The sequence below is a fragment of the Apiospora marii genome (genome assembly GCF_038362585.1).
Source record: "Apiospora marii strain CBS 49790 chromosome Unknown utg000011l_segment0_segment0, whole genome shotgun sequence".
Classification (NCBI taxonomy): domain Eukaryota; kingdom Fungi; phylum Ascomycota; class Sordariomycetes; order Amphisphaeriales; family Apiosporaceae; genus Apiospora; species Apiospora marii.
The window spans coordinates 3735885-3757532 of record NW_027117382.1 but is presented as its reverse complement, the minus strand read 5'-3'; the positions used below and the strand labels follow the sequence as shown (position 1 = coordinate 3757532).

The 21648-nt window shown below is 52.1% G+C and overlaps 9 protein-coding genes across 9 annotated transcripts; 3 read left to right on the top strand and 6 right to left on the bottom strand.

The window, feature by feature from the left end:
* Window positions 1-399: 399 nt before the first annotated feature.
* On the bottom strand, window positions 400-1894 carry PG985_014312 (uncharacterized protein; the record flags this gene model as incomplete). The annotated part of the gene is made up of 2 exons (XM_066834078.1): window positions 400-1562; window positions 1633-1894. 2 exons carry the CDS (start codon window positions 1892-1894, stop codon window positions 400-402), a joined length of 1425 nt encoding a protein of 474 aa, XP_066678818.1.
* Window positions 1895-2320: 426 nt separating this feature from the next.
* Window positions 2321-3754, bottom strand: PG985_014311 (uncharacterized protein; the record flags this gene model as incomplete). The annotated part of the gene is made up of 1 exon (XM_066834077.1): window positions 2321-3754. One exon carries the CDS (start codon window positions 3752-3754, stop codon window positions 2321-2323), a length of 1434 nt encoding a protein of 477 aa, XP_066678817.1.
* A 2178-nt stretch (window positions 3755-5932) lies between these two features.
* PG985_014310 (major facilitator superfamily transporter) lies at window positions 5933-7524 on the bottom strand (the record flags this gene model as incomplete). Its single annotated transcript, XM_066834076.1, has 3 exons — window positions 5933-6423; window positions 6476-7214; window positions 7252-7524. The coding sequence occupies 3 exons, from the start codon at window positions 7522-7524 to the stop codon at window positions 5933-5935; spliced, it is 1503 nt and encodes a 500-aa protein (XP_066678816.1).
* Window positions 7525-8704: 1180 nt separating this feature from the next.
* PG985_014309 (uncharacterized protein) lies at window positions 8705-9470 on the bottom strand (the record flags this gene model as incomplete). The annotated part of the gene is made up of 2 exons (XM_066834075.1): window positions 8705-9121; window positions 9183-9470. 2 exons carry the CDS (start codon window positions 9468-9470, stop codon window positions 8705-8707), a joined length of 705 nt encoding a protein of 234 aa, XP_066678815.1.
* Window positions 9471-10369: 899 nt separating this feature from the next.
* On the top strand, window positions 10370-10831 carry PG985_014308 (uncharacterized protein; the record flags this gene model as incomplete). Its single annotated transcript, XM_066834074.1, has 1 exon — window positions 10370-10831. One exon carries the CDS (start codon window positions 10370-10372, stop codon window positions 10829-10831), a length of 462 nt encoding a protein of 153 aa, XP_066678814.1.
* Window positions 10832-11029: 198 nt separating this feature from the next.
* On the bottom strand, window positions 11030-13141 carry PG985_014307 (kinase-like domain-containing protein; the record flags this gene model as incomplete). The annotated part of the gene is made up of 1 exon (XM_066834073.1): window positions 11030-13141. One exon carries the CDS (start codon window positions 13139-13141, stop codon window positions 11030-11032), a length of 2112 nt encoding a protein of 703 aa, XP_066678813.1.
* Window positions 13142-15425: 2284 nt separating this feature from the next.
* On the top strand, window positions 15426-16566 carry PG985_014306 (uncharacterized protein; the record flags this gene model as incomplete). Its single annotated transcript, XM_066834072.1, has 2 exons — window positions 15426-15836; window positions 16195-16566. The coding sequence occupies 2 exons, from the start codon at window positions 15426-15428 to the stop codon at window positions 16564-16566; spliced, it is 783 nt and encodes a 260-aa protein (XP_066678812.1).
* Window positions 16567-18862: 2296 nt separating this feature from the next.
* On the top strand, window positions 18863-19230 carry PG985_014305 (uncharacterized protein; the record flags this gene model as incomplete). Its single annotated transcript, XM_066834071.1, has 2 exons — window positions 18863-18977; window positions 19052-19230. 2 exons carry the CDS (start codon window positions 18863-18865, stop codon window positions 19228-19230), a joined length of 294 nt encoding a protein of 97 aa, XP_066678811.1.
* A 1072-nt stretch (window positions 19231-20302) lies between these two features.
* PG985_014304 (uncharacterized protein) lies at window positions 20303-21555 on the bottom strand (the record flags this gene model as incomplete). The annotated part of the gene is made up of 4 exons (XM_066834070.1): window positions 20303-20606; window positions 20683-20825; window positions 20871-21132; window positions 21179-21555. The coding sequence occupies 4 exons, from the start codon at window positions 21553-21555 to the stop codon at window positions 20303-20305; spliced, it is 1086 nt and encodes a 361-aa protein (XP_066678810.1).
* Between the last annotated feature and the right edge of the window lie 93 nt (window positions 21556-21648).

Below are 21648 nucleotides of genomic sequence, written 5' to 3'. Positions count from 1 at the left end.
TGGAATAGTTGTTGGGTCAACCAAAACTACATTCCACGCATCTTGTACAATTGCCAGCTACTAATTCAAGCATCATTGGAAATTCACGCCATCGTGGCAGCCGGAGTCAACCGAGCACAGTAGCAATCTACCTCCTTGTTGCCCCTCGTCCTCCCCCGCCCCCACTTGCTCCGGTCTCAAACGAACCGAGAGAGACCAAGTCAGGTCGTCCCCGACGTGGGGTAGGTACCCCAGATTCTTCGGAAGACCCGCGATCCAGTAGTCCATCAAGGTCCGTATCTACAAGAGCTCTATGTCTCATCTCGGATCAATGATCCACTCTATCTGATCATGGTAGGCAGTCTTGGCGGCCTGGGTTCTAGAGCCTAGGTACACATTGGGGATAACACCAATGGGAGCTCAAGACTCCTCCGCCCGCATGTGCAGTGCTCCCCGAAACTCTTGCTTGAGCCTCCCCTCCTTTACCCGAAATGCGTCAGGAAACCATTGCTCCAACTCCTCATCGTCCCTGCCCTCAATCATCGCTGTCACTGCCTTGGCACACATCCAGCATAGAACCATGCCATGACCCTGGAAGCTTGCCGCCATCCACAGATTCTCGGCACCGGGCACAGCGCCGACAAATGGACACCCGTTTGGGCTGTATCCCATGATCCCTGTCCACGCGCGGCGGATGCGCCCGTCGGGATGGTCCTTGCCCCAATTGTCACCAAAGTAGTCCGGAAGACATTCACGCAGGCTCTCCGCTATCACCCCGTTGAAGCCCGTGTCGTCAGTCGTCCCATATTCGGATGCGCCGCCGTCTGATAGGTTATGCAGACCGCCGCCGATGACGATGTCGCCCTCGAGGTGGGATCCGGGCGGGCGTGGGATCATGTAGTCGTACGAGTCGCCGTGTATGAAGCTGTAAGTGACCGGTAGACCATTGGATGGCATGTTCTGGCCAGGCCGCTGGGCGGTGACATGCCCACGAAGTGGGACGATGATCCCTTGGAATTGGTCCAGTAGATGTGCTGTGTAGCCGTTCGTAGCAAGTATGACCTTCTGCGCCGTGATCGCGCCCCGTTCCGTCTCGAGTCTCCAACTGTTGCTTTCACCACCCGCTATCTTCTCGAGGTTGAGGACCGGCGTGTTGGTCTGGAGATTGAGCCCCCGATCCAGACACAGCTTCAGGATCCCGATGACGAGTCGGTAGGAGCTCATGCTGCCGGCCTCGTAGGAGACCCCGCCCGCGATGTCCTCGTCGCCGCCCTTGCCGCAGTAGAACTGGTCGCGCACCTGGTCGGAAGTGTGGAGGACGTACTCAGACGCTGCGTGCCCTGGCATGGCGTTGCGCATCGCCTGCACGGCCCGCTGGTCCTCCTTCCACTGCGCGGCGTCGTAGACGATGTCCACCGTCCCGCACGGGTGCGAGTCGCAGTCAATCGCGTGATCGCGGGCAAAGGCGTGCAGGGCGCGGATGTTAGCGAGCTCCAGCTTGGCGATCTTGACGGCCTCGTCGACGCCATGCTCTTTGGCGTGGTGCAGAAACATACGGTAAGAAGCTGCCTTGGTGTGGCCGCCTACAGTTTTGTCAGTTGTCTGGGGTATCAAACGCGGGGGCGTGTGTTTGGGCGCAGGTGGGTTGCTCACCATTGCGACCTGTAGCTCCGGAACAAGCCTGTCGCGCCTCGAGCATGACAATACTACGAGGTTTCTCGTGATCGGCATTCTGAAGCAAGTTCCAGGCGATAGCGGCGCCGGTAATACCGCTGCCAATGATGACCAGGTCGGCGGATTCCGGCAGGCTCACAGTCGTGCGGAGATCGGCAATGTCGGCTGGGGGGTCTTGCCAGTAACTCTGCGTGGGATTGTCGCGGGGCAGCGTGACAGGTCTTGATGCGTTTTCTTCCATGCTGAATCAAAACTGGCCAAGAAGAGGCTGGCTTCTGAAAAAGTGATACGTCGAGTGGTCGAAGATCAGATGAAGCAGGTAGGTTGGCTGGTGTTGGGACAATTGACGCTGCACCCCGCAGAGTCCAGCACCAGCGATAGGTGCCCGACAATGCAGCTGTGAGACATTGCACCAGGCACAAAACCTGGCTGCAACAAGAAGAACAACGACGTCATGCGCTTTTCACGATGAAAGTGGTAATATCTGTAGTGATAATAGATGAATTGATACGTAAAAGGAAAATAAGTAATGCTACCCGACAAGAGCAAAAAGTACAAAGCAAAAGCCAAAATAAAAGGCACCAACGCAGTCACATCCATCTGCTTGCTTGCTAATCCTGCGCGTTTCGGACGCTTTCCGTTATCCTTACGCCACGGCCCTCTGCGCTTAAGATTTTTTCCTGGACTGCTCAATTTTCCTCATTGTGTCAATGACCTGCTGGTCGTATTGGAACCCGGGGTTGTCAGCACAAAAACAGCCGCCCAATTTGTTCCTGATACAATGCTCGCACTTCAGGCTCTTGTACGCAAGGGGATCTCTAGCGACCAGGCATCTCCTCCCCGCCACTTTCTGGCAATTCTTGCAGGGCGACGTGGCATCTTGTCCCACGCCATCGTCGAGTAGCCGGTCCGCCTTGGCTTGCTCATTGACTGTCTTGGGTTTGAGATCCGAGCCGTTCGCCTTGCCTTTCGACTGCTTGCTGGTGGTGGTGGAGCTGCTGGCGCTGGCGACGGCGACGTCTCCTCCTGCCGCTGGCTGGCTCGTTCCTGAGGATTCGCCGTTGCTGTCTGCCAGACACAGCCGGCTAAACGTCCCTGTAGGTGGCAGTCTGCTTGGCTGAGTCTTTGGTGATAGTGATGGCGACGGCGACGGTCTACTACGCTTTTGGTCGGGCTGCTGATCCGCAGAAAATGGAAGTGGCGTCCTTTTCTGAGGCAAACCCACCGTGGTAGCCGCGGCCGCTGTTGGGGTCGATGGGATACCAGCCGTTGGAACCACCGATGATCCCACTGGAGTAGCTGCTGCTGGGATCACCGGACTAGTTGCTACCGTTGGAATTTCTGGAGTAGCGGGTTGCGTCGAATCGCCCCCCGTTGGAGTCGGTGGCGCTGATGATGATGCCGTCGGGGATGCAGGCTCGCGATCCATTTCCTGGGGGTTTAATATCGTATCCAACCAGGTAGGTTTGTCATTCCCCGTTTTCCGCCACTCTCCCTTCCAGAGCTCGCTATACGGCTTATCGTAGCACCAGCCCTGGTCTTTGGTAAACAATTCGTACTCTTTGCATGTCTTGTACCATTCGGCCAGGTAACGAGCACAGCGCTCTAGCATCTCAAACTCCACTCCCGACAGACCGAGCTTCTTACCGTGCTTCTTCTCAGCATGATTAACCTGTGAGAATTCCAGCGCGACACGCTGGTCGAAGTACCCCATGAAATCGATTGCGTAGCTGGGGGAGCTGGGCCGCCAGCCTTCATCGGAATGCACAACGGAGGGCTTCTTCATCGTCTCCGGGCCCCGGAAGACCTGATCCATCTTGAGATCCATCTGACGGAATGCGGGCCCCAGGATGTCATCTTTCCCTTGCGTGAAAGCAATGACGCAGTGATTCGTTTCCTTTATGAGGTACTCTATTGCCTTGAAGTAATCAGCGCCCTCCACGGCTCCGCTCGAAGGCGCACGTTCGACCGAGGAAAAGGGCACATGTTTCTCATCACCCTGGGATTCCCAGCTGATCCCTCGCTCGTGTCCCTTTGCGAGATCTTCTTGGGATGAATGGGACTGAGACTCTGGGGTCCCATCAAGATAGGGGGATGCCATGTTCCCGAATAGATGCAGTTGCTGTTTAAGTACACTTGGTACTTTTAGCCAGCTGGTGCTGCGGAATAAACCTTTCGATGTGAGGTTTATTCCAAATCAGGAGTCAGTGGCGTAGTCAAACTTGGAAATGCCAGCTTCACCAGGGACTGTTGAATGATGCGATGGCAGGATTGAAGGGTGTTCAGTTCGAAGCTGGGAACCATTAGCCATTGCTCATATACAAGAGTTCGACGAGAATCTGATACAATACCTAACCCAAGACAGTGATATCCGATCAGTGCTCTATCTCTGTCGTCCCCGATCAGGGATCGGTGAACCTATGTGGGTGAGATGGATCAAGTCGGGGAAAAGAGTCGGGGGTGGGCAAGCTCAGATATAAATAATTATCCCAGAGATATTTTTCTTTCTACGGCTCGGGCATTTGCGAGTTCCAAAACTAAAACGGAACGTTATGATCAATAGAGTTTGCTATAGTTATAGGACGACGGGGCCCATTTTACCATCAACGGCGAACCTTGGTTGACTATAAACTCAACGGTCAGCTCGGATCAACTGAGAGACGCTCACTCTAACTACCATGCCGGCATTATTCATACATGGCATTCCAGTCTTTCTGTAATTTGAGACGCATATATGCTGTAATATTATATCTTCGTCCTTCGCGCGAAGAGTCGCGATTTGCTATGCTAAAGACGCCAAACGGCAAATAAGCAAACTTGATATATATTACCTCATGGAAAGCGAAACTATTTTGTTCAAGATGGACCGAGGCTCCATCCGCGCTCGAAACATCTTGTAGCCGAGAGTTTTCGGATATTTGGTCCCCCCTGAATCAAGTTCACTTGCCGCACGTCCCGACCAGTCCGGGCATTTACAGCGGTCCAACAGATTCCAGGGGCATCTCCGGTGACTCATGGTCTCCATATCATCTCGGATGCCATACGTTTTGCTTCGGGCATTAATGTGGTAGGTTCGGGCTGCGCGCATGTTACCCCTGCTCATTCCTTACTTTAGAACTCGGGCAATGATGGTACAGATGAAGTGTCCAAGACTTGACAAAGATGCGCGTGCAAAAAGCCGTGAAATAGTGTTTTACAGCTTTCCAATGCTTGGGGTCTCGTGGTATGTTGAGGACCCTGTTGGAACCTCGACTGTGATGCGTAATTCGAATGACGCAGAAGCCAGGCTTCTTGAGGTGAGGGCATTGACCAGCATCAAACCAAGGGCACCTCCGCATGATCGATTCGGTAGGTAGATTCCAAATTTCTGCCCAGATAGGATTTTGGGTAGGACAAGGCAGCTTCGTAGTCGGGATGTTGCGCAGCGTTTATTCGGGCGTTGGCAGTGCTGTGTGCGTTGTGCCTTCCTCCAAAGTTGTGCGAGACTGCCATGGCAAGGCTGTAAGGGTTGCCAGTTGATTGCCGGGCGGCAGAAACTGGGTACCTTATCGAATATGATTTCCACACGGCGCTGAGGAGTTTCCAATTCAACTTCAACTTGAGGACGCGTGACATGACGTTTATCATCGTGCGATTCAACTTCTCTGCAATTCTATCCCATTAACACAACCCGCTACCGAAGGATGACCTGCCAAATATAGCCAGTCTGAACCTTCTTTTTAATTGTCGTCTAAGAGCCCTTGCATTCCTGAAGTTGAGCAAACGTTGACATCATGAATGCAGATCAGATCTTAATTCGGAGACCTAGTTCTCCCGGTGAAAAAACGAAAGAACGCCAAGCTCCAGTAAACCCCCCTCCCGGCGACATAACCTAACACGATTGACGAGAACGACAGCAAGCACAATGACAGCAACATCCAGCACCACCCAATATTCTTTTCTGACGAAAAGTCATTGGTTGCTGTGACGACTGAGAAGATACGAAGTCATATTGGTTTGGAGGTTCGGATAAGCTCAGTGGGCTGCAACGTTACTGGGGACCCTCAGGACTTGACAGGGTTTGACCGTTCAACGACACCCGCACCGTTCGAGCTACTGCAATCGCTCCCATTCTGTATCCAACTGGTCGGATCCAGAATGGCGCATCTGCGAAGCGAGGTGGTCCACAAAGGGACCGGCGCAGCGAGGACAATCCCTCGGATCCCAACCTGTCCAACATGCACTGCTCAAAAGTTGAACTTTCCGGGAAACGCCAATGGACAGGAATCTATGCGCTGTTTCATTTGGTGTACTTGGAGTGTTGCCTCCACGCAGGTCCAAAACGGTAGACCAACACCGGGATCGGCGCAAACGCCAACCCGACCGCGCCAAGTACCGTACATCCAAACCCGGCACCAAGCAGTTTTATCAGCGACACGGCCGCCAGCGGAAGGAACGTCGCCGCGATGCAGCGCGTCACGATCATGGCCGTGATGGCCGAGGCGGAGTACAGACCAAACGCATCCACCACGAAGGTGAAGACCGGCATGAAGGCAAAGTTCATGGCGAACCCGAAGACGCCGGACGCGGTGAGCATCAACCACAGCGGCACGTGCATCTCGGCCGCCCAGCCGTACATGATGAACGTCGTCGGCAGGGCGAAGGCGCCGACGATGACGATGGGCAGTCGGTATTCAGGCAGTCCGATTCCGTCATTGGCAGCGCGAAGCTTGATGTAGATCCTGTCAAGGACCGAATTGCACACCAACGTACCGATGATTGAACCAGCAGCTGTGGCGCGTCAGCAGCCGGGTCTGGATGGAGTTGTCGGGGGTCAACTTACTAAGAGGTATGAACGCCAACCCAGTTTGGGCAGGGGTCAGATGGTAAGTCTGGATTAGGATGTCCGGGTAAGTCGTCGAGAAAATGTAGAAGTAGCTGAAGGTCATGGCACCAAAAAGGGACATCAGTTGCAAGACGAAGGAATCGGCGAACACAATCACGGGCCGCATCATAGCATCCCACAGCTTGCGGGGACCCTGCTCATTGTCCATGAGATCAAAGGCCGTCCGCAGCGCCTTGTCACCCGTCTCGTCCCGTAGCCGGGCCACCTTGCGCCGCAGAATCGGCACCTTGTACGTCTCCTTGAAGCCGGTCAGGAGGAAGGCCTCGCACACGCAAGCCAGCCCGACGCTCAGCCACACAACGGAGCGCCAGCCGATGGTCTCTGCCATGGCGCCGCTGATGAGGGGTCCGACGGCGCCGCCCGTGATGGGCGCCAGCTGGACCAGGCTCATGGCCGACCCGCGCTGCTCTGTGGCGAACATGTCGCCCACGATGGCGGGGTTCAGCACGTTGGTCGCGACGGCCAGCCCGGTCAGGAACCGGGCGGCGATGAAGAGCGGCGCCTTCTGGCTGAGGGCGGCCAGCACGGTCGCCCCGATGAAGCCCACGTTCGCGGCGTTGATGACGGGGTACCGCCCGAACATCTCGGAGAGCGGCGCCATAAGAAGGGGCCCCGCGGCCTCGCCCAGCTCCCAGATGGTGACCAGCAGGACGCTGGACGATTTGCGGGGGTCTCCCTAGGTCGGTGGTAATACGCGAGGCAATTGGAACCACCGAGATGCAGGTAAAGGTCCTAATTGAAAAGTCAGTCAGCTTCGTTTGGTCAGGGAGGTATTGGTAACCGTTGGTGGTTGGTTTGCCCTCATACACTGTGAATGCCATGAAGGCAAGCAGTCCGACAATGGCCCATTTGTAGGCCTGCGCCCACTCTAGCGGGTTCTCAGCGTCACCGCTAGGATCGAAATCGACAATGTCGTCCCGTGCATCCTCGATTTCCCGGACACGCTCTGCGGTCGCGTCCGGGAGCAGAGGATTCGTCTCGTCCATACTGTAACACAAGAATTGGCCCTCGAACGAGCCTGAACGTGAAGAGAAACGGAGTGCAAAGGGGGGATGAAGGGGGTCAGCAGCAGTCGGTCAGCTCAGTTCAAAAATGCACATGCAGCGGATTTTGCTGCAGTGGGTCGGCCACCACCATGCTGATTGTTTAGCGGCTTCGGCTTCGGCTGCCAGGCAAATCCTAGGTGCTTGGCGGTCATCAATGCCTACCGCCGCCGCTGAGATTGCACTGGCGCGCCCTATTGTTTACACCTCCCGCTTCTGTCAATTCGGATGCAACACATCGATCCGACATGCAAGGCCAATCACGTCGCGGTCAAGTGCATCGGAGCAATTGAGTAGTCGGCCGGAGCTTGCCGCGCTGCATTTTATATTGACTCGCTTCATTTTCTAGGCCTAGACGTGCCTTTTGCCCAAAGTTTGTAGTTGAACTTGGACAATCCAAGTTCTGGTTGAGAACAACCCCTTTGCATCAGCTGCACTTACGGACAATATTTACGGGCGGCTATGCCGCTCCACCTTCTTCCTGCTGCACATATTATCATTCGGAGGCGACAAGCTACATGATTTCTAGGAGATGAGTTCATACGGGTGGGGTTGGCGACTCGATTGCGTGATCTTGGCAAACTATTGCACTGACTTGCCTCACTCGATTCCACGAATTCAGCTTCAGAAGCTTACCGACGTCATTACAACTCCTCCTTGATGCTCAGCATTCTATCCCCTGCAGGGTACGTTCTTCACATTACGGCTGCTTCATGATAGTAGTCAAACTTAAGGGCCTCCCCGAAGTCGCGGCGGCAAAACCCGCGAGTCTCGGAAGCGTGCCGCGTTATCAGCATTAATAGTCGTTGCTCGTACAATCGAGGCACTCTTATTACAGCTGGCACTGTGGCTACCCTCTAATCATTACGACGATGGAGCGGTCTGACTACCACCTTCCAACGAAGCCCGAGAAGGCACATGCATTGTCGGGACGTGCTCCGGACGAATCGCAATTTGGCTGAAAGAACCATCTAACCCGATGCGTACCAAAATGATTTCATTCTCCTATGAGATGACCCAAAAGTACCGCACCAAGTGGTGGACATCAGAATATATATACATGAAGCAAAATGAGTTCCTTCGTCAATCATAACTTCTTCATCGCCCATTCCTTTCCCAATTCTTAAGCATAGTTCTCCCCCGCCTTGGTGGTAGCCTCCGACTTCATCTGCACGTCCTTGAGCACGACGCTGGTGCCCGTCTCGGAGGTGACGCGGACCCAGGCGGTGGCGGCGCCGACGCCGCCGTTGCCCTCGAGCTTGAAGAAGTTGTTGACGTCGCGCGTGGTGGGCTTCCAGGTGGCACCCTGGTCGGACGAGACCTCCATCTTGGCCGTGCGGTAGACGGCGTTCTCGACCGTGGCCGCGAACCAGTACTGCGACGCGCCGCCGTGCATGCGCACCTGCAGTGGAGTGGTGATGGGGCACGGCACGTGCTCCCACTGGATGCCGATCTCGCCCAGCGACTTGTCAGCCAGCTGCGAGAACATGTCCGGGGACATGTCGAGGTGCTGGGCGTTGCCGCCCGTCTTGTTGGTGATCTGCATGTCGCGGTTAGCGTTCAGCGGGAGTCAATGAGACAAGCAAGGGCTAAGGGCTTACCATGGCGATCTTCTTCTTACCCTGGTACGTGATGGACACGCAGCCGCCGCAGTGGTAGGCGTTGTCCCAGATGGTCTCGGACACGCAGGTCGAGCCGTCGATCCCGGCCGGCAGAACGTAGTCGACGAAGGCGCAGGGGCCGTTCTGCCAGCAGCCCTCCTCGCCGCAGCTCTCGCCGTACCAGGTGCCCTGGCCCGTCTCGGCCGCGGATGTGGTCAGGCCGGCGGGCGCGGGGGAGGCGGAGCTCAGCGCAATGAGGTTCATGGCCAAGGCACCAATAGTGTGCATGGTTCGGGGAGGCATTTTGAGATTGATATGACGGGTTGTATTTGGTATATTCTGAGACGAAGTTGTGTAAAGAGTGACTGTCTTGGGGGAACCGAATCTCTCAAGTAGCACAACCCCGTCTCGTTAAATACACCAGCAAGTTTTCAATAACACACATTATCTTCTCGTTCCACCATGAGCGCATCGTCATTGACCCCTGGTGCTGTCGTGGCAGTAATAAGCGTTTGCTGTACTTGAAACAGGATCTCGTCAATTTACAGCGGGGAGCTGCAGGCTGGCGCGAGTCGTGGAAATTGGATCGCGCCCCGCGAGCCCTGCGAACGGCGCTGCGCGCCGGGAGCAGTGTGGGGTTGGAACAAGCTTCATCCAATCTTTTAGCGATTTCAGATATATAGCGGGCGGTCCCAGACGGGAAGCTAGGCCGGGAGTTTGTTTATCTTTCCACCAATCAACGTCGACCACTATCCTTGTTGGAGCCGCCCTGAGTGCACCCCTTAATCCGACAGCCTGGCTCCTGGGTGTTGAACCGCCGAACGCCACGTCGGATGATGATCGAGCGGCTGAAAGTACAACGTAGCACATCGGCAGTTGTTGCTTGACTCCCTTGCTTGACTCCCCTTGCTTGACGTGTTTCACTAGCACGAACAAATCTCCGAGAACAGCCATCTGCTTCTGGCCTAGTGTCCAAACCTAGGGGTCACTGGGTTAGGAGTCTAGGATGGGCAAAATCAAAACTTTACTATTGAAAACTCAATGATAAAAACATGTCATCGATTCGCCCTCAGTAAACCAGACCTTTGGAACGTCCCACGTAATGAACTTACCAAGCATATATCCAACTCCGACACGGTTGAATCTCCATCCCACCCCCATCCCTGTACACGACCTTTAGGCCCGCCATGACAATCATCCTGTGGTTGCTCGTCTGCTCACATGAGACGCCGACTCTATTCTTGGTACAGGCAGGACCCAAGACTCAGCAGGACAACAGCCGCGCAGATCGTAGTCCTGCGTCACCAGCGCTAGAGTCGATCCTGATCTTTGCTTCCCAAGTTAAGGAGAAACGTCGCGGAGAGCTTCGTTGGAATACCTCCTGTTTGCATAGAGTAAGCCCAGGGAAAGCCTTCCCAAAGTCGGTTTATGTTGTTATCGATCTTGGCATTCGGCGCTTGTACCTCTTTGTGCCTAGGTATCTCTTTATTTCCGTGCGACCTCGCAGCCCGAGCGGCAAGTCTTTATCCCCACTCGATTCGATCTCGCCAACTGCCACCATGGTGGGCCGAACCCGAACCTGCGTTGGAGATGAGGCCACGGGCATGTTGGTAGCATCATGCTTCCAAGGCATCGCTGTCATGGCGTAAGCCTCGCTGGAGTAGCATTTCATGCGCATTTGTTTCAGTTTGTTCCGGATATGAATACATGCCATGCGCTTATTTGAAGTACTTATTTCGATTACCAGCATGTGACTGTAGATCAGATCCAATAAATCGTGTAAGTAGGGTGTACAATTTGCATGAGCGTGAAGTTGGTGTATGAACTACAAGAAAGGTGGCGATATGTTAGTTGTTGTCTGAGCGTACAAGAATTTGGGACATCAGCATTACCTGGACCACAGACGACTTAACCGCCACACTATAAGTACCGGCTTCCTTTAGGGAGATCTCAAAGAATGTATCGGACGATACACCCCAGTATTCGTCAAAAGCTGATCGAGCTTTGGCAAACTCGGTCACCAGCTCTGCGCCGCCGAGCGTCCAGGCCACGAAGACCAGATACAGACAGCCCAAAGACCAAACATCTGATGACTGTCTAAACTTGCCGTTCTCGAAATGGCACTCAGGCGCTCGATATGTCATGGTATCAGCCACTTCGGAACGATTTCGCGTCTTGCATTGCCATTCGTGCAGCTCGGCCTGTCCAAAGTCGGCAATCTGTAGCGTCCCGTTTGTCCCTTCAGATCCTTGGAACCAGAGGATGTTCTCCGGCTTCAGGTCCCCATGTCGTCCAAACTGCCACTGGTCTCGCTCACGCAATTCCAGTTTAACGCCGATATCATCCATGGCTCTTTTTCTCTTTCCCAGGTTGGATCTGCCCTGTAGCTCCTCGCTCTTGAACGCCGTAGCTGGCTGGATGATGTCCCTGCTTTGTGCATTGATTTGTTGCGACTGCACAGATCGCAGTGTCGATTCTCCATCGTACTCTTCTGACGTATCGACTGAATTATGCCTGTGAAGTTGTGTAAGGCCATCTGCAATGCCTTCACACTGGTTTGCCACCCACAGAACAGTATCACGTTCAAAACGCGGTCTGGGATTAATCGCCTTCCAATACCTGAACAAGTCGCCCTGTGCCCTGTAAAAGATCATATGATACTTCCCGCAATGCTCATAGGTAGCCAAAAGAGAGACAATATATGGGTGAGAATTATGCCCAACAAATTTCTGCAAGATTTTAACTTCGCGGTTGAACCTGACAGGATTTCTATGCGTGAGCTGCTTGATCGCAAAACCACGTTGGCATGCTTCGGCATCTCTAAAGTTATGATGCTCTGGGTGAATGCGGACGGGAAAGACAGTTGAAAATCCGCCATGGTGCTCAAAGTACTCATCTTCTGCAGTGTCTATCCACGGTAAAATCTGACTGTCATGGAGCTCATAGTGTTGAACATCGTTGTACTCGCTTCGCCGAAAGAACGGGGCCAGCATCATCCACTGGTATCGGAGGAAACTCTCGCTTTCCACTCGGCTCCATTTGGAAAAGCACCAGAGATGCACCGGCGGGTGGGCCTTGTGTATTCGACTTCGCCTGCCTATACGATGACGGCCGTAGTTGCCTTCGACAATATCGACCAGGGGCAGGTCGAGATCAGAGACGTCCTCTCCGAGTATATCCAGGATCTCGGACGTCTTGTTGAACATGACAAGAAGCGCAAAGACTGTTTTGTAAGACTTGAGCTTTACTCGCCCGTCTCGCACTATGACCTTTTCCTCGCGGCAAATATGGGCAGCATACTCCCTGAAGGTCGCCTCGTCGAAGCTATGAGCAAAATGACCTATCAGTTCCTGATAGACGGACTCTTCGGTGATGATGTCATTTAGTTGCCTCTTGGGGATGAACCCCATGTCCTTTTTCCAAGGCTCCGCTTGTGGATGTTGGGTGAGCTGTCTGGCGGCGAAGATCCGGTCCTCTAAAGTGTAGTACGACTCTGCACCGGTAGTGTTTGACCATGAACTCTCGTTCTCTTGTATGTGCCCCTTAAACTGCTGAATACCCGCATCTGATATCACCGTAGGTGCTGTATGCCGAGCAGCACCACCTTGTACATAATCGGCCGGGATGGGGACGTTTCTATCCTCCTGAAACCGATCCCTCCCTGTTTTCAACACCGTCGTAGATAACGTTGTACCATGATCACCAACGACGGGTAGTGTCATACCCCATGAGGTATAGGGTAAAATACTGGTTGAAACGAGCTTTGTGTTTTCGTGCGTCTGTTCGTTACAGGGTTCACCATCGGCCTCGGATGATCCTAGTGTATTTGACTGCTGATACCACACCTCTTGTTCAGAGACGGTACTATCCAGGAGACGCACAGGCGCAGCAGTATCCCCGAAGCAAAGGTTGATCTGGTCAAGAACTTGGGCAAGGGAAACGACGTATCCATGGCCCATCGTGTTGCTTCCGACAACATGACCGTATACCCGGTTGTTTCCCCTGTCAACAACGATTGAGCCACACTCACCGGCCACGATACCTAAGGCAATGTCAATATCGATACCTGGGCATACTGCGCGAGGCAGACATTATCATAATGGATGGGAAAGGTAATGGCCGGGACCACTCACCCTCGGTATTATCGAGAATCACGGTCCAGGCCTCACAGGAGCCTTGGTCAGGACGCAAAGCTGGGAGAAAACTGGGTGCAGTTATAATTTGGCCGTAAATGGTACCTCTGATCCCCGACACAATGTAGACTGGTGCTAGATGCCTGGACGGGGATATTTCGAATGAATTGAGAATGACAGCTTGTCCCGCATTGGTACCAAGTGGAAACACGGTATTGTTGACGTAGACACGATCTTGATGCGCGACAGGCTTTACCAAGGTCCAGTCGAGATATGAGGACCGCTTCCTGAGCGGTTTAGGCACATCGACTTTCTCCCATAGTTGTCCATCGGGGTTCTGACTCAATGGTGCCGCTTCAGTGGATGTGTAAGACGGATTCGTAGAATGCCCTGATGGTACAAGGCTGTGCACGGTGTTTTCTGGTATGCTATTGAGATGAATTCGATCATCCATCCCCCAGCTACTTCCATACTCATCATCATCTTCCCATGTCGTGTCTGAGCCGGTGTACTGATCTTGTTCATGGAAGGAAACGTCGGTTTTGATGTCGCTGTCGGAAAAAGAAGACTGGCGTGATGGGGAAGAAACCTCTGGCGTTCCAGGAGGGAATAAGTGATCGACAGTCAGAAGTATTGGTGTTGAATTCCCGAGCCCTATGTCTAAAGCAACTCCAAGTGTTGCCAAGGCGTTGCCAAAGTGAACAATAGCGCCGCATGTAGTGCCGTCATCCTTGAGTGTGGCCATGAGTGGCACTTCGAGAGCTTTCCGTTCAAAAGGAGAACCTGGGGTTTGATAGTAAACCAGCTGTAACTTTGGCATGGCAATGGCCTCATTTGTTGGATCCCTCTTGTGTATGTGTAAAGACGAGCGCAGACGAGCAATAGCCGATGATGATGATGATGATGTGTCTATATCTTGCATCAGGTGCAACTGACCCTCGGCTCTTTTCCGGAACAGATATCGTAGCCTTTCGAAATTGACCTCACGGCAAACCACCACAATGCTCGGCCGCGCGTCTCCAGGGCAAGTACCAACCATTCGAGCGTGGTAGACTGGGCGATCTTCCAGTCGCAGATGCCGGTACACTAGTTCCTCTAACTCAGTCTTGACAAACACGAAACGCTCGCGCCATTGAGTCCCTGACCATGGACCCAGCTCAAATGGCGCCATGGGGTAGATGACTTTTCGTCTTTTGCTTTTTGGCACCGGAATCGCCTGATGCCACATGTTCTGTGACGTCGTGGTGGTGGCTCGGGTACTCGCTGGCTCTGGCGCGGTTGTTTGCGATGGTGAAAGTTGTTGCATTCCGAATGTGTCGCTTTCGGTGTCGGTCTGGGCGTCGATTTCGCGGTCGGCATTGCCACTATTCTCCGAGTTCGCGTCGTCATCGCTTTGGAATTCGGTTTGGCATGTGTTCACTTGAGAGGTATCTACCAACTCAGCTGTCATGCTTTCGTGACCAAGGCCTTGCTGGTTCATTGCAGATTGATTGACAGATTGTCTTGATAATCTGATTGTAACTGCAGTGACGGTGTTTGAATTGGGCTGACAGTTCGACTCGGAACCTGACAATGAGCGTTTGGGGTTTCAGGTACCGAGAAAGTGTTGGACTGGCTCAACTGGTGCCAGCTGATTGACACTCGCAAGCAATATCCGGCTGAGAGCGAATTGGAATAGTAGGGATTCTATGGACTCCAAATGATGTAATCCAACGAGCCTCCTGTAACCCTTCGTATCCGGGTTGGGCTGACAGCGAAGTAGGCGGTGTAGACGCCACCAAGGCCACCAAGGCCACCAAGGCCACCATGCCGCTCCCTACCCCGCATCGAGATTTCAAGGGGTTGGCTGTCCGGAATCTTAAGACACGATGGAGCAAAAGATATTCCTGAATCGACCTAGCAACAAACGGATGCTGTTTAATAAACGAGAAGTTATTGATAGTCAAAGCAGCTATAATTCTCTATTTCCAGAGAACTCCCCAAAGTCACGAGCCGCTATTCTCACCTGTTGCTACCGTTTTACAGTTTCTTCTCATTCGTTAGCCTTTACCAATATAACGATATACGTGGCATCTAGTAATAACGCAGTTCTCAACCTTTGGTCCACAAAATGGAAAGCCACCCATCGTATCGAGACCAACTCGCCGCCGAGCTTTTTGGTACGACAAGCCGTGCTTTCGAGTCCTATTTCAAAGTGTTCGACGGCTTAATGTCATACAACGATTCCTACGTACTCCAAATAGAAGACATCGGCCCAAGGAATCCAGCTCCAATCACGCATGAAGATATCATCGCGGCTACCAAACTCCTTCGGGATGATCCTGCACTTACACTCGATCAAGCTTGCGAGTGTCTTAAGGAGGCACTGCATCCCAGGTATTACCCCAATCAACAGCTCAAGAGCGCCATTATCATAGCTGTTCGCGTCATGCTCATGATCGACTGCGATGGCTCCCGGGATGCTTGGAAGCCGCATGAACGTTTCGTTGACCATGTTGAAAATCGCTTCCCAAAGACCCTGGTAGTTTCAGATGCCGTTAAGAGTGCAATGACAAGCACGAAGTCGATAAAGGCATGGAAGCTTAGGAACAGATGCCGTCTCTCGTTTCGAGGAACTGACAGCATGGCGAATCACTTGGTTCTCGATCTTGGGCATCCTGACGGCCCGACTCTATATATCTTCCATCACACGTCATTCTTGAAAGCGCATTTGGACCGTCTTCACGAACTGGGTTTCAATATAGAGGATAGTGTAATGCCCTGTCTAAAAAGGCATGCTCTTCCAGACTGTACTGATGGGCAAGTATCTGCAAGGCTGACTCATTTCTAGTGGATCTCCCCCACCTCGCTTGCTTGTGGAAACGCTCCATTCTATACAGGGAATTCTCTTCCACTTCGACGACCATAGATCCAGTCGCATCCTAGAGCGACTAATCACTAAGGATGGATTTGATCAAGATTGTGCTCGGCCTGAGGGTTACAAGATGTTTGCAGACCCAAAAGAGCTTGAGTATCTATATTGGGGTGAAAGGCTAGCCACACTACACGCCTTTGTCCACGACCGTCCGCCGCGTAACAAGTTCGAGCGCTGGATTACATGGCAGAGCTCAGAGAGTAACGCATTTGCTATAGCCTTATTCGCCCTGCTAATCTCTATTATTGTTGGTCTACTGAGTCTTGGACTGGCCGGTGTACAGACTTGGATCGCCTACAAAGCCTGGAAAGAACCAGTCAATGTTGGTGGCGGTTGATATGATATTTGGGCTGCTCTATGAATGATGGGAGGGTGAGTTTGCAGGTTATTGAAGAGTATGAAGTTCGTTCGTTTGGAAAGGAGCTTGCATTGGTTACCTTGAAAATTCCATATATTTCGTCAAATTTAGATTCCGTTTAGTTGCATAAGACAGGTTGAATGCTATGATTGATTTCACATGCTAATACTGTGGCAACAGATAGATCACCACTTGATAGTAGACTTAGTGGAAACCTTGTTTCCTCCTAATGAAAATGTCCAGAAATCTTATACATAATGCCCAGCACATACATAGTCTGATACTATGACTATCACATCAAGGCAGATTGTCCAAACCTTCTCACATGGCGTAGAGGTGGCCAAAAGGGCGGAGAAAACACATGGATAATTTTATAGTGATGGAAACCACCCAGCAAATTGCCTGTCACTCGCTGTGGTCTGATTCTGTGTTGACTAACTCCGCAGCATAATATAAGCCCCGGGCGGCGAAAACGCCAAGGCAAACCGCACGAGTAATGTCTTCAGTGGCGCTCACTGAGCTTTGGTGTTGGATCTAGCTGCCCCAATCATATACACGATAGCCTTTTCTATTAGTTGGCAAGTCGTTAGGCGTACTTCACTAAAGTGTGGTAATACTCCGAGGGTGGAGAAAGGATTCGATGCGAGATATTGGACTGGATGCAAGGTATGTTGCCCTGTGTCCATACACCACGTCTGGGATTATATTTGCATACAAACCACCTAGCCGTGTCGTGTTTTAGCAATGTTTCTGCCGCCCTTGGTAACTCCTGAATCCCTCAAAAGCCTCTAGAGGGCCACTGCGACATTGAAATTGCTGATCTACAGGTTTGCTATGAGCAGCGCTCGGGGGTAAACTCTGGACGGACGGGGAATGAGTCGGTCACAATATTCAACCGCAGGACCCCTTGCGCAGACCGTACCTCAAGGGCGGCGGATTCGAAAGCTTTAACGCCAGGGCCGACTGCGTGTCTTCAATCACAACATTTTCTGCGTTTGGATGTATAATAAACCAAACCAGAACATATAACCCATCATTTTCTAATAATAACCTCGGCACGACACCGCAGGCGTCCCCAAATGGGCCTGATTTACTTACGCGGCTCACATCCCGAACGTCCTTCGACCAGGAGGTTGAATAGGAGACTTGCAACACCCAGCTTCCGTTGTCGAGCTACCTGTTATCAACAATGCGGACGGCAACAGCTCAGTGGTCTGTTGACATCGTAGGGGAGGCTCGAGACGGCCCTTTCGACTACTGTGCTGCGGTGGGCTAAACGCTGAGCAATTTCATTGCATGGGATAAATCCACATTGGAAGCTGTGCACTGAATACGAAGATCGGTTCCCTACATGTCAGGCCCAGCAGGCTGGAGTGATGGCAGTCAATCATTTTATGGATATGAGTTGTGCACGACGGTTGGTTGGAGAAAGCCAGCATAAACGTTGTGCACCATTATACTTGTTGTTGCGAGCAGGGCATCAAGGCTAAGTACCGCTGGGTATCCTTTGCCAAATTGGACCTTTAGTGGTGTTTCAGTGACATTACGACTGATGTTGAGCCAGCTGCATGTCTGCTACATGCAACCTTGTCTCTCTGTTTTGATGAGCTTGGTTCTATAAGAATATGAATTACAAGGCAGTATCCGAACGGACCGGTACGTTAACCGGTCGAGTACTTATGAGATAATGATGTCTGCCTGAATTGAAGTAACGGGTTCGTAAGGAATCCACAATGGAAAAAGAATCCGTATTCCGACGCTATGCATGTGAGAACAGGAAGGCTGAGACTAAAAGCGCGACACCGCCCCTGACCCCTTAGAATCTTGCTGCTCACGTAGGAAAAAGGGGTAATGTGGGCGGAAAGAAGCAGGATTGCTCCTTTAGCACAGACAATAGATCATAGGTGGCACTGACGCCTCAAACTCGAAACGTTCCGGATAGGCAACTCTGTCGTACAGCATACATTATTAATTGAGTCGGAGCTCTCTGTCCTATCATGGTCTGGTAAATTTGCAGGGAAGTGAATTACTTCGTATAGCCGTATAGCAAAGTCAGTGATGGAGATGGGATGCGAGATATTTGATACGGATACGGCGGAAGCTTCGGGGGCTACTCCCAAGCACTGTTTTGTCGTAACTCGATCCAGAGACGACGCCTATATAAAACCTACCTTTCTCCCTCTTGAGCAACTTTCATTGCCAAGACCAAGTTCACTTTCCCAAGCAAGCACAACACATCGATCACATCCCATCATCATACCATTGCATTCTCATCATGGTCCGCATTGACATCGTCAGCGCTGCCGTCGTTGCTGCCCTCTGCGGCTCGGTCGTGGCGAACAATTGCAAGAACGGCATTGACTACTGTGGCAGAGGCCTTCTCCGAAAAGGTAAAGCAGTTTCCATCTTGACCCATGCAGACTCGACTTGGAAGCCGCCTCATCTAATCTTGCCGGAATATCAGGCAACTACTACGATGACATAATTCGGTCTCTCAATAATGCCGGCCAGAAGACTGACCAAGAGCACGTCAACGACTCCGTCTTCCACTGCGGGGGCCCGGATGACATTCCGTTCCAGACGTTCTGCGGAAGAGGCAGGTGCAAGGATGGTGGCACCAACCACAACGACTACTGCAACTGAGTAGCGAGTCCCTCCGATTTGGAGTCTATTGGGCAGGGGTGCTCAGTGCAGTAGGCTCTCGGGACACTTCCATTCTTCAATCACTCATTAAGTTTGGGATCAGGATGCGTTCTTCCCCAAATTAATCCTTAACTTCTTTGCTTCAGGGTCAGGGTTCTGGTTCATCTGACACGGTATTACTTTACTGGCTACACTCTTTTAGTGCATATGGGCTTATATACGTGTTTGGTCAAAGAGTTGATCTTACGTATCTATCAAGCACAGACTCGTAGACCAAATGACACTTCATTCCAGACATGGTAGTCCTTCTTGTTGCGAAAGTCAATACCTTTGTCCCGTAGTGTCCAGCTACTCCCTGCATGATTACAATTTCCCTCAGGACGTCCCCAAAGAAGAGAAGGAGTAATGCAGGTGAGATCAACGCAAAGTACGCAGCACTCACTTTAAGTGGTTCGATTACTGGTGTTGCTGTGCGTTGTACTGTTGGATTAGCTTTTGTGTGACAGGTCCCATTCCCCACCGCAGAATATGCTGGTGATCCGTGTGTTGCACACACGTGATGCCCCTTTTCAGCAGCGCTGCTTACCCCTGGATCGGAATGGCCCCAGTATTGACAAAACGCTCTGGTTGGAAGCTCTGCCCAGGGCTACCCCGTGTTTGGCTCAGAGCTTCTTTGTTACAGAGGCTTGTGTGAAGCATGCGAGGTAGCAGTCCATCCTCTATAACACCTGGTACCAAGACCAGAAGACGGTGGGCGTCTGGTGCTGTCAGTGATCGTCTGCGATTTGCGGCGCGGCTCTAGTCTTGCCAGTGAATAAATTGTCCGCTCCAACTGTCACCTGGGGTGATCTTAAAGGGGCCGACATTGACATGAGCTCAGCTCAGAGGCCTTCCAGGCTTTGTCGTTAAGGCGCACTCCATAGCCATTGTCGGGATGAATGCACTTAGGCTGAAACAACCACGGGAGCTGCAACTGGAACATGTTTACTCAGATGTATCAATGGCTGTTCGATGAGGAGAATCTCTCGGGACTCAATGGATATATATCTAGTTTCTTTCGCAGTGCTATAAATCAACTCGTACGAATTGAATGACATGCCGCAGAGTTGCTAGACCCAAACAGAAGATAACTATCTGTCCTCACGCTTCCGTCGCTGAACCCATCTTCCGACCTTCCGATACTTGGTACTCGAATGACAAATTCTGAGTTGATACTTTCCATAAACGGCTTGAAATAAGGTACGCATGCTGTTATCACACTTACGCTGAGTGTGGTTTGATTCAAAAGGACCGGGGTTTTGAGACTCAGGGTTAAGTCGGAGTTGGGGCGTACTTGGAAGAACGTAACCAACTGGGCGATAGCTGCTGCAACAACTCTTCAGACCCATATAGGTCAGCTTCTTGTGTCGAATCCCTCAGGGATCTCTGAATATAAACGGCAAATCAACTTACAAGAGCCTTGTAAGGAAAAGAGACAGTACGACAACCTTTTTGGAGCGAGATATCTGGACCTTGTACATGACGAGAAGGTACAAGCCAGCGATGCAGAGCTCTGTCAACACATTGACAACGGAAACGTAAGCCCACCACGCCCGCTGCCTATGGTTAGCGAGAGGGTTTCGCCTTACTGAGCCACGTACCCGATCGAGACACCGATGCCCGTTGACGTAGTCCCACGGTGTGGGTATTGCACACTGGAATATCGAGGTGATCGTAGCCGTGACGAACCAAAGCCCAACAAAGGCAGAGACGCTGCGGCGTGTGCGCGGAGTCACGATGTTTTGACTGAGTCTTTTGATGAAGACGAGGATGGACCATTTGACAATGGCAAGAGAAAGAATGAGCAGGATGGTGCTGGCGTATTCCGTCTTGATGGATCGAGCCCGGGCAATGTCAGCATAACTGCATGGCACTTCGATGAATAGATTTGAGGCGAGAGAAAAAAAACCGTACCTTGAGAAAAGTATCCTGCGACTCTTTACTGAGAGAGGCCCAAGGCCTCCCCAGACCCGCAGATGCCCCAAATGAGGTTGCTATACACTCTCCGAGGTATATTGTCTGGTCAAGTGATTGATCAGTCCCAGCCCACGGGTCACCTTCGTCCCGACCGCCTCCTTGCAGCTCTCGGACTCCAGGGGGCGGCGCTAATGTAAAACGAACCTGTGCCAGGATTGTGAGCCAATCGTCTGGCCCCAGCATGCGCACCATGATGTACTTCATCCCCAGCCCTATGACGGCGCTAAGCGTGGCCGCCGTGAAGATGAACCATATCAAGATTTGTATGATTCGATCCGCGTCGAGTGTCGTATCCGTTTGTGAGTCCATTCTGACAATGGTAGACACGAAACTCAGAGACTACTCGTTGGTTAGCTCTGTAAGCTTACTCTAATAAAGCATCAACCCAAACGAAACTCGAAA